The sequence below is a fragment of the Brassica oleracea genome, chromosome C9 (assembly GCF_000695525.1).
Source record: "Brassica oleracea var. oleracea cultivar TO1000 chromosome C9, BOL, whole genome shotgun sequence".
In the NCBI taxonomy this organism is placed as follows: Eukaryota; Viridiplantae; Streptophyta; class Magnoliopsida; order Brassicales; family Brassicaceae; genus Brassica; species Brassica oleracea.
The window spans coordinates 50,538,716-50,549,967 of NC_027756.1; the positions used below are offsets into that span (position 1 = coordinate 50,538,716).

At 39.6% G+C, this 11,252-nt stretch overlaps 4 protein-coding genes across 4 annotated transcripts; 1 reads left to right on the forward strand and 3 right to left on the reverse strand.

The window, feature by feature from the left end:
- Positions 1–149: 149 nt before the first annotated feature.
- On the forward strand, positions 150–1,699 carry LOC106315863 (vesicle-associated membrane protein 713). The gene is made up of 4 exons (XM_013753692.1): positions 150–531; positions 740–930; positions 1,068–1,231; positions 1,430–1,699. Exons 1-4 carry the CDS (start codon positions 312–314, stop codon positions 1,518–1,520), a joined length of 666 nt encoding a protein of 221 aa, XP_013609146.1. The 5' UTR covers positions 150–311; the 3' UTR covers positions 1,521–1,699.
- A 71-nt stretch (positions 1,700–1,770) lies between these two features.
- LOC106315862 lies at positions 1,771–2,622 on the reverse strand. Its single transcript, XM_013753691.1, has one exon. The coding sequence runs from the start codon at positions 2,599–2,601 to the stop codon at positions 1,879–1,881; it is 723 nt and encodes a 240-aa protein (XP_013609145.1). The 5' UTR covers positions 2,602–2,622; the 3' UTR covers positions 1,771–1,878.
- Positions 2,623–2,902: 280 nt separating this feature from the next.
- LOC106316950 (probable glycosyltransferase At5g11130) lies at positions 2,903–5,311 on the reverse strand. The gene is made up of 4 exons (XM_013754813.1): positions 4,922–5,311; positions 4,587–4,783; positions 3,641–3,995; positions 2,903–3,568 (listed from the first exon to the last, which is right to left on the reverse strand). The coding sequence occupies exons 1-4, from the start codon at positions 5,147–5,149 to the stop codon at positions 2,903–2,905; spliced, it is 1,446 nt and encodes a 481-aa protein (XP_013610267.1). The 5' UTR covers positions 5,150–5,311.
- Positions 5,312–6,118: 807 nt separating this feature from the next.
- LOC106317561 (clathrin light chain 2-like) lies at positions 6,119–6,673 on the reverse strand. Its single transcript, XM_013755359.1, has one exon. The coding sequence runs from the start codon at positions 6,671–6,673 to the stop codon at positions 6,119–6,121; it is 555 nt and encodes a 184-aa protein (XP_013610813.1).
- Between the last annotated feature and the right edge of the window lie 4,579 nt (positions 6,674–11,252).

Consider the following 11,252-nt stretch of genomic DNA (forward strand, 5'->3'; position numbering starts at 1 on the left):
AAATAATAATAATGGGCCGTTTAAGATAGTAATTAGAATTGGGCTACAAGCCCAAGAAGTTTTAGAATGGGGCCAGACACGTTGTTGCGCCTAAAAATATTCAAAATTCAAAAAAGTGGTCACTGTAAGCGGGCTTCAGATAAGACTTTTATTAGCTAATAGCCAAGGACGGAGGAGATACTTTGATTTGCGAGTCGGTGTTGAACCATTCTGAGATTTCGCAGTCGAATTGATCAGTCTGTGGCTAGAGAGATTGTGTTAGTCTTCTTCGTTGTACTCAACATCTGAGGTTTCTAGAGTTGCTGGAGTAGATGGCGATTTTATATGCGCTGGTGGCTCGTGGATCGGTGGTGTTGTCTGAGTTTAGCGCTACTTCCACCAACGCGAGCTCAATCGCCAAGCAGATTTTGGAGAAGCTGCCTGGCGAAGATGTGGATAGCCACGTGTCCTACTCTCAGGATCGGTACGTCTTCCACGTCAAGCGTACCGATGGTCTCACCGTTCTCTGTATGGCCGATGAAGCCGCCGGAAGTAAAGCCCAATCTTCTCTCCCCCAATTCTCAGCTTTCATTTGATAATTTTTGTTTTCGATTTATTTGGTTAGGGATTTGGAAGCTAATAATCTTTGATTTTTGTTTGTGTATGAGAGTTTGCTTTGGTTCTAGTGATTTCATTATGATCTTTGAACTGTGAATGAACTTTTGCTGTGAACGAGCTTTAACTTGTATATATGCGCCAGGGAGTGTTCCGTTTGCGTTTCTGGAAGAGATTCATCAGAGGTTTGTGAGAACATACGGCCGTGCGATCCACTCTGCTCAAGCTTACTCCATGAACGATGCGTTTTCAAGGGTTTTGAGTCAGCAGATGGAATACTATTCCAACGATCCTAACGCTGACAGGGTTAGCAGAATCAAAGGTGAAATGACTCAGGTACAGTTTGCTTATAATAATTGATATGACATCAGATAGTTTTTAATTTGTTTCATCTGTTTATCTTGACTAGGTACTATATAGTCTTTCTTTGGCATTTTTATTATTTTTCTGCTTGCGTTTGTTTTCGTTTTCAGGTTAGGAACGTGATGATTGAGAATATCGATAAAGTCTTGGATAGAGGGGAGCGTCTGGAGTTGCTGGTGGATAAAACCGCAAACATGCAAGGGAACACTTTTCGCTTCAGGAAGCAAGCTCGCCGTTTCAGAAGCGTCATGTGGTGGAGAAATGTCAAGCTTACGTAAGTTCCCATTTCGAGAAACCTTATTAACAGTTTCTTGCTCCAATTCCTTTAAATGGTTTTCTGAAGAGTTGGTGGTCATTTAATATTTTTTTTTTTGTTTGAAATAGATTTTACTATAATTTTACATTGTTTTTAGAGATTTTCTTGTTGTTGATTCTCTTGGCTCATGAGCTTGTTTTTTCTTTTCTTCTACAGGATTGCACTGATACTTGTACTCGCAGTGGTTGTATACATCGCCATGGCCTTTGTTTGCCACGGGCCAAGTCTTCCTTCTTGTTTCAAGTAAGAATACATTCTCTTCTCACCTTTCCCTTCTTGGGAATTCATCAGGCTCTGCTTTGGTTTTGTAATCTGTGATAATGCATTTTGTAAAATGTGTGTGTTTTTGTGCTTTTTCATGTATCTGTTATGTGCTTTGATGTAGAGAATCGATCGTTATTTTAAAATGTTATTTTTCACTGTGAATGTTCAATTGTTCATTCATGTTTGTTTCCAATGCAATATATGCTTGTGATATGTGATACATAAGGGTGGGATATAAAACGGCTAAGTTATAGCATTTGCTAGATGATTTGTTAATATTTGTTCAAATTTCTAATCATGTGATCTATATAATCATAGAAGTTTTAGACATTAGATGTTCTTCACAAAATGTCTGTAAAAACAGATTGACCCTGAAACTTCTCGACTTTAGATCTCAGAAACTCGAATCTCTTGTCAAGACACGACCGCTTCATCTCCAAAGACCCCAGTTTCCCTGTTGTCTTCATCAATCTCTCCCGAAACTCCCTCATCTCTTTTTCCTTGTCTGCAAGCTTCTTCAAACTAAACTCCATTTCTTGCTTGGCAAGAACCAAGCCTTGCTCGCACGCCTCTTTCTCTCTAGCTACCGTATTGCGTCTTTTTATAAACCTGGTTGCTTCAACAACCTCCTCAAGCACAGACCGGAACCAACTTACTCGGATCTTTGCCGTCTCTATGTCCTTAACGATCGCTAGAATCTCACCGGCTCGTGATTCAGTCAGCCGATGCAGAGGCGTTGACTGGAGTTCAAGAACAACCTCGGCTAGAGTCTCGAGATGGTACGTCCTTGTGGAGAGAGACTGGAGCTTGGAACCTGATGCGATGTCACCATACTTATCGAAAATGCTCTGAAGAGTGGAGGAAAGACTAGCTTTGACTTTGTATTCTCCAACAGAGACAACGCCAGACGAATCAAAGGTTTTGATGGCAAGAGACTTGTTCAGTGGAGACCGAAGAAGCTCAGGGTAAAGTAGAACAGAGTCTTGATCGAACCCATTATAAACAAAACATGTTCTATTCCAAAGAGGAACAGAATGTAGAGAGATCTCTGAACATAAACTCATCTTTGTCACGTAGATTAGTTAGAAAAGAAGAGAGCTCGAGAACAATATGTTCTCTTCCTCTCTCTCTCTCCCTCTTTATAAAGACGTTTCCATAACAATATTTTATTGCTTTTAGGAGTTTGCAACGATAATGCTGACTTTGACTCGATAAAACTCATCACTATGTCGCGTTCTTGACTTTGTCAACCTTCTCTAAATATAAAATGCAACGCGAGAAGAAGTCAGTCTTAAATATTTAATAGAACTTGTCAACTTGATATGTGTATTCATCTACCAAAGAGTATAACACTATATAGTATCACTATGAAAGAGGAATACGAACATTAAGCCTACGTAACCAAATAGAATGCATAATCATATGCAACATATCATACGCCTTCGATGGTCTATTCACCACAAAGTGTTTCCTAACCTCAAGAACTCTCCTCTGCATCTCCAAGTACTCTTCCTCCGATACCGCTTCCAAAATCTTCTTAATCTCAGGTATCTTCTCTACAGAAACATGAACTGAGAACGTCTTCCAGTTCAACACGTCGCTAAACGGGAGAACGTAAGAATCAGCTATGATGACCGGAACGCAACCAGAGTAAAGAGCCTCCACGATTCTCGGACTCGCCACTTCCCAACCGCTAGGACACAGACAAAACTTCGCTTGGTCCATAAGTTTCGTGTAGTTCATGGACTTGGGGAGATACTCGTAGACAAGTACGTCCTTGTCCTTTCCTTTCCAGTGTTTGAAAAGTACTTTCCGTACTTCTCCGTGAGAGCCTCCGGCGAAAAACGCCAAGTGTTTCCGGTTATGAGGTGGTTCTCCGTTGTGTGTAAGCCCTAGTTTACCGTATTTAATCTTGATCTCAGGCAAAGAAACGTCTCTTATCGGTTTGAATCCTTCAGATGCGTTCGCGTTGCAGAGAGCTCTGATGAAATGCTTGTATAGTTCTGGATCTACCGCTGTAACATCAGGTGCCTTGACCAACAAGGAATGTTAGGGTTAGGTTTTTTTTAAACAGTTTAAAAGAAATGTGTGACTACTACTCACCCAATCGTGGCACGAGAGGAAGAAATGGTCAGCACCGCGACTTCGGTTCCAGTAAGGGTAACGGTCAGAGACGAGAGAGATGTAGTCTTTGACAATGTTTTGGAGACGGTCACGTGAATAGGTGATGTAAGGCCTATAGACAAATCGTATGATATTGACGATCCCTACAGGGATGTAGAACACGGTGGCTTCCTCCGGTGAAGCTGCGGCGAAGCGGCTTTTTCCGTTCTCGATCTCGTCCATGAAGTGGCCTTCGATAGCGTAAATGTCGTTGAGAGGACCTTTGTGAAACAGAGGAGCCTCTCCTTCTCTATATGTCCATATCTTAAATCTCTTCTCCATCTCTCTATGGCTCCTGTAAAGAAATAATTAAAAAAAAAACATTACATATGCATAACTATATATTATATCTATAAATGGAGAGTATAGTGTAAGACTTTTGACACTTTTTTAACATAGAAGTAAGAAAAAAGTGAATGATTATGTTTGCAAAGGTCAAACTATTGAGAGATTGAGAGAAAAGGTATGGAGTAGTGAACTAAAAGCTAAAACTACACTTTAAGTATTAAACAAAATTGGAAACTCCAGTATTGCACAGGTTACTTAAAATGGAAAGTCATATAGAACTTTGATGCTGACACATACTATTTTTAGGAACGGTGATTTAGAGTAAAGTTCTTGGCGAAAACAAAAAGGAAGAGAGTACATATCTATTGAGCACCTACTTGTTATCTACATATATTTATTAAATCTCCACTATTTATTAAGCCAAACTAATTCGAATCTAACAAGGGAAATGCCTAGTGATCAAACTACACAATGTTGTTAAAATAAAAAAATGTAAACTAATTTATATATTCTTCATAACATAATTTACTTAAACCTAATTAGAAATATTTAGAGAGAGAAAGACGAAGCAAAAATAGGAGAAAGAAAAGGTCTTAACTGATGAAAAGTAAAAGCGTTGAGATAGATAGATCCATTTGATGCGAATCCCGAATCCGAACCATTCCTCCGATCACGACGACGATGGAGATCCACTTCTCCGGCTTTCTTTATGGCGGCTCTAGCCATCGCCAAACCTTCTTCGATTCTCTCCGCCGCTTCATCGACTTGTTCGACCACCGTACCTTCTGACGAAGACTGTTTCATTATAAAACAACATAAATAAAAAAAAATGAATTGAAAATCTCGTAGCTAAAATAGCTAACCCTAAAAGACAAAACACAAGAAAATAAAAAGAAACTAAATAACAAAACAAGAAGAAGAGTTTGAAAGTACGTTGTTGAGAGCGGTGAGACATGACGAAGAAGAACGTAAAGGAAAGAATCTGAAGTAAGAGAGAACTGATTCAGGAGAAGACGGAGAGGAGACGGAGAGATGACACGAAGGATCGTCGTCGACGACGGATGAGAGAAATCCGCTACGGTGGTTAAGTGAGTAGAAGAAGAGGATGATGACGAGTAATGGATATAACACAAACGGCGTCGCACAAGTGAGATCCGCCATTAGTTAGTAACTTATATCCTCTTCCTGATCTACTACTTCGAGGCGTGATTAGGAATCTATAATCTAATATAATTATGGTTTGTTTTGATTTAACAGAAGAAAGAAGAACTGGTCAAGAAGAAAGGATGGATGTTAATTAGGGTTGTGTGTTTGTTTTGGTTCTCTCAGGTTTATTACTCTTTTGTTTTATTTACTTCCCTATACTGAACTATTTATATGTGTGTTACTGATTGGCGTATTATCCGGTTTCAGATTTTTTTGGTTAACAAATTCAATTAATATTATTGTTTTTGGTCAATGCATGCCATTCAAGTAATTAAACGTGACTCTCTTTGTGGTTTTCTTTTTTTTTGGCACGGTTTAGGTTGGAAGTGGTTCGATCGGTTCTCAAACAAAATATATTTTGTTTTTTATTCGTTTTTTATTGCTTTGAAGATTAACTTAGATTTACGTTATGGTACTTATCAACACATAGAAATAATTATATTAAAAACATAGATTACATTCAACGCAAATTTATCGATTTAGTTCAGATTTGTTAGGTATAAGGGCACTATTCCTCAATAAAATTTTAAATCCTGTTTTATATGTAAGAGCTATACGATTCATGAAAGGATCATCAGTAATAGTACGATGTCTATATTTTAGCGAAAAAATATTTTCATTGTGCTATTTGCGATAATACTCAAGATTTTGAAAAATCCCTAAAAGTCCAAAAACGCAATCTACACGAGTATCTCTCAATTCAGTCAAAATTTACAATATATTAACAAAATAAGTGTATGCTTTTCTTTAATTTTTTTATTTAACCACTTCTTAATGATTTCTGATTTGAGTTCAAACATGAATGCTATCAAGTATCATCCAACATGACATAACTATGTTAATAACAACACACACATATGTGCCCTTACAATAATATCTCAGCTGTATATATAACACACAAAGATGAAAAGCAAAGATGGCTTATTAAGCAGCAACAACAGCCTCGGTGGGCTTGATTTGAACATTCTTTGGGTGCTGTTTGAGCTTCAGCAATATCTGTCTCATTCTTGAGAGATGGGTTGGCTTGCTAGGCTTTGGACCTTGAATCACAGAGATTGAAGCCTTCTTGGGACCAGACTCCATCTCTATAGTTGGAACCTCTTTAGGAACTAGCTCTGCTATTGCCTTCCAGTAGTTCTTGCTGGCTTCCGCGTAAAACTTCTCCTGGGTCTCCACGTACATCTTTTCTTTCTCCCTGTTAGCTGCTTTGTTATTTTCACAAGTTAGCTCTCTCTTCTTACGAAACTCCTCTTTGAATTGATTAGCTTGCTCAATTATTTGGTTCCACAACTCCTTTTCTCTCTTCTCCTTCTCCTCAAGTTGAATTGCATTCTGTCTTCTCCATTCTCTGAGAGCAGTTCCCTCATCAGACTCCATCTCCGACGGCGGTGGCAAGATAGGACCGTCGTGACCACCGTTGGATCCGAAGAAGCCGTCTCCGTTAGAGTAACTGCCGTACACAGACATCTCCGAGAACATGATAACAACTTTTGTGTTTCAGACCGAACAGTAAGAAAGACGAATCTGTGTCTCTTCAATATATATAGCAAAACCTTTAGCAAAAATATAAGGAAAATTACTATTATAAAAATGCTAATTCAGTTATTTCCTATTCTTATTTAATAGGGAGAATTGCCAAGTGTGACTCAAAACTTGGAGTCAAACCCAAAACAATACCCCAACTTGGGTCAAACGCAAAAGTAACCTAAAAGGCTATTGAAATTACAACTATCCCCTTGTGACCAAACAAAAAAACGGAATTTTTTTTACGTTTCTACCCCTCGCAAGTCGTCTGTTTAGACGACTTGAAAATAAGTCGTCCAGACGACTTAACTGAAAGTCGTCTGGACAGTTAGTCTTAAACATAATTTAAAAATTTTGTAAAAAATATTTTGATAAGTGAAAAATGGGAATTATGTAATTAACATATGTCTTAGGAGGTATAAATTAAGATATAACAAATTTCAATTGTTTTCAGCATAGATGAGTGAAAGTAGTGAGTCATGATATTCTTTAGTTTATGTTTCATCAACATATGTTGTAGTATTGTATGTGTTCTTAGGGTTAGATTTTGGAAAGCATTAAAACCGTTTTTGAAAATTTTTAAAATTACTTATGCGTGTTCATTTCTGTGTATAGTAAACACTATTTAAGTATAATTTGATTTTATAACGTGGTTAGTTAGTTAATCTAGTCATTTTAGTTTAGGGGTTCATTTTAGGGTCTAGGACGACTTAATATTTTGTCGTCTGAAAACAGACGACTAAATATTAAGTCGTCTGTTGTACATTATCAGCCAGAATAAGTCGTCTAAACCGGACCAAACCTTAAAGTTTACCAATGTAATTTTAAAGCTAACCGGATTATTTACCCAATATATAAGGTGATTTTTATTTTGTTTGTTTCATTTTTCACGAAATTCAGAAACCCTAACAGTTCTCCCTCTCAAAGGCGATTTCGAATTCCCACGATTTCCGAACAAACCATCGTTCTCAACATCGGCTATCTATCTCACTTCATTCTCACCGTTGTCGCCGCAGCTTCTTCTAACCCTAGCCGCGCCGATTCCTCTAAACCCTAGCGCCGCCGATTCCACTATTTCCGAACAAACCGTCGCCCTCGCCACCGTGGTCACCAACGTTCTAAACACTAGCGCCGCCGCTTCTTCTAAACCCTAGCGCCGCCGCTTCTTCTCTGTAAACCTTAGCGCCGTTTCTCTGTAAACCCTAACGCCGCTAAGTCATCAATCTCGAGGAAAAGATGAACATAAAACGTTGTCTCTATCAATTTACTCATTCTCACCGTTTCACGTTTATTTTTTCAGATCTATAACCGCAATGACGAGTACTCCAACTCCTTCTGCGACTGGAAGACTTGTAAGTAATTTAAGTCGTCTACTAAGTCGTCTGGACTTATATTGTTGTCTTTGATTATTTTGCAGACAAAAAGGATGGATATTCCAGAACTCCCCCGTAGGTTATACACATCAGGGGAAGAACCAGAAGCCCACAATAGCATTTCGTATCATACGGATAACAGCAAGTTGCATACTGCTCTTAGGAAAGCTCTTACTGATGACGAATTTGAAGAGCTCAAGGAGTCGAGTTTGGGAGTTTTCATCAAGTTCAAGGAGCAGGGATTTGGTTGGGCTTCAAGGCTGGTTCACTACATGCTCAGTTTCAAGCTGGACATTAAGAAGAAGTATGAGATGTGGTCTCTCGTTGGTCCAGAACCTTTGAGGTTTTCACTGTTAGAGTTTGAAAACCTCACTGGTCTAAACTGCGAGTACATCGAGGACCTTGAGACACCAAAATGTGACGTTACCCCAGAGATGGTTTCTTTCTGGGGGATGCTGGGAGTTCATCTGGAAGCTGGGCCAACTACTGATCAGATAATAGCAGCACTGAAGAGATGCGGGGATTGGTCCAGGGAAGATCGCAAGCGGCTCGCGTACCTCTCCATCTTCACTGGATTCATTGAAGGGAGAAAGTTTTCAACCGCTACACGATCTACTCTGGCAAGGCTAGTGATGGATTTAGAACGGTTTGAGAATTATCCATGGGGGAGAGTCGCGTTTAAGGTGCTGATGGACTCTTTGTGGAACAAAGAAATTGCTGGCTGTTACACCGTGGATGGGTTTATACAAGTTCTTCAGGTCTAGACGTACACAGCTATGCCGGAATTGGGTGCTAGTATTGGTGGTCCCAGAGCAGACAGTCCGTCTCCACCGATACTGGCTTACGAGGGCAGCAGAGGCCGCAGATCAATGAAAGCTGCTATCTTGAGTCAGGTATTTACTTCAATCCAAAAGACTGCGCAGACGACTTATTATAAGTCGTCTGGAAAGTCTTCCATCTGGACGACTTATTAGACGACTTATAATAAGGCGTCTGGAAAGTCTTCCCAGCTGGACGACTTATCGGACGACTTAATTAAGTCGTCTGGAAAGTCTTCCATCTGGACGACTTATTAGACGACTTATAATAAGGCGTCTGGAAAGTCTTCCCAGCTGGACGACTTATCGGACGACTTAATTAAGTCGTCTGGAAAGTCTTCCATCTGGACGACTTATTAGACGACTTATAATAAGGCGTCTGGAAAGTCTTCCCAGCTGGACGACTTATCGGACGACTTAATTAAGTCGTCTGGAAAGTCTTCCATCTGGACGACTTATTAGACGACTTATAATAAGGCGTCTGGAAAGTCTTCCCAGCTGGACGACTTATCGGACGACTTAATTAAGTCGTCTGGAAAGTCTTCCATCTGGACGACTTATTAGACGACTTATAATAAGGCGTCTGGAAAGTCTTCCCAGCTGGACGACTTATCGGACGACTTAATTAAGTCGTCTGGAAAGTCTTCCATCTGGACGACTTATTAGACGACTTATAATAAGGCGTCTGGAAAGTCTTCCCAGCTGGACGACTTATCGGACGACTTAATTAAGTCGTCTGGAAAGTCTTCCATCTGGACGACTTATTAGACGACTTATAATAAGGCGTCTGGAAAGTCTTCCCAGCTGGACGACTTATCGGACGACTTAATTAAGTCGTCTGGAAAGTCTTCCATCTGGACGACTTATTAGACGACTTATAATAAGGCGTCTGGAAAGTCTTCCCAGCTGGACGACTTATCGGACGACTTAATTAAGTCGTCTGGAAAGTCTTCCATCTGGACGACTTATTAGACGACTTATAATAAGGCGTCTGGAAAGTCTTCCCAGCTGGACGACTTATCGGACGACTTAATTAAGTCGTCTGGAAAGTCTTCCATCTGGACGACTTATTAGACGACTTATAATAAGGCGTCTGGAAAGTCTTCCCAGCTGGACGACTTATCGGACGACTTAATTAAGTCGTCTGGAAAGTCTTCCATCTGGACGACTTATTAGACGACTTATAATAAGGCGTCTGGAAAGTCTTCCCAGCTGGACGACTTATCGGACGACTTAATTAAGTCGTCTGGAAAGTCTTCCATCTGGACGACTTATTAGACGACTTATAATAAGGCGTCTGGAAAGTCTTCCCAGCTGGACGACTTATCGGACGACTTAATTAAGTCGTCTGGAAAGTCTTCCATCTGGACGACTTATTAGACGACTTATAATAAGGCGTCTGGAAAGTCTTCCCAGCTGGACGACTTATCGGACGACTTAATTAAGTCGTCTGGAAAGTCTTCCATCTGGACGACTTATTAGACGACTTATAATAAGGCGTCTGGAAAGTCTTCCCAGCTGGACGACTTATCGGACGACTTAATTAAGTCGTCTGGAAAGTCTTCCATCTGGACGACTTATTAGACGACTTATAATAAGGCGTCTGGAAAGTCTTCCCAGCTGGACGACTTATCGGACGACTTAATTAAGTCGTCTGGAAAGTCTTCCATCTGGACGACTTATTAGACGACTTATAATAAGGCGTCTGGAAAGTCTTCCCAGCTGGACGACTTATCGGACGACTTAATTAAGTCGTCTGGAAAGTCTTCCATCTGGACGACTTATTAGACGACTTATAATAAGGCGTCTGGAAAGTCTTCCCAGCTGGACGACTATAAGATGATTTCCTTTTAATTTCATTGATCATGTGTATGTATCACACGTGACTAATAAAACTCTTTTCTTTTTACGCAGGTTGGCTCCACCATTTCAACCCCTAGATTCTTAATCTTCTTTCTCGATTGTTTCTTCTTCATTCTTAGTCAAATGAGACAAGATTATTCCAACAGTCAAATGTCATTATCACTCTCCCTATTTTATATTTGCAGACTCATACATAAACTATGTTAATTAGTTTAATTAACACTAGGATAGGATAAGATTCGCGGAATTAAGTTATTATTTTTATTATATTTTGGAGAATGAAACAATAGTTTGGCTTCATTTGGATTAGGGGTGTTCAATCCAGATATCAGATTGGTTTCGGTTCGGTTCGGTTTTTTTCGGTATTTTGGTTAGTAAAATATAACTACTATTCTAAATCCATATTTACTTTGACTTTAATCTTTCACATACTTTTGAAAGATTTCAACTGGACAACTAAATTGATCAGCCAATCTTGTT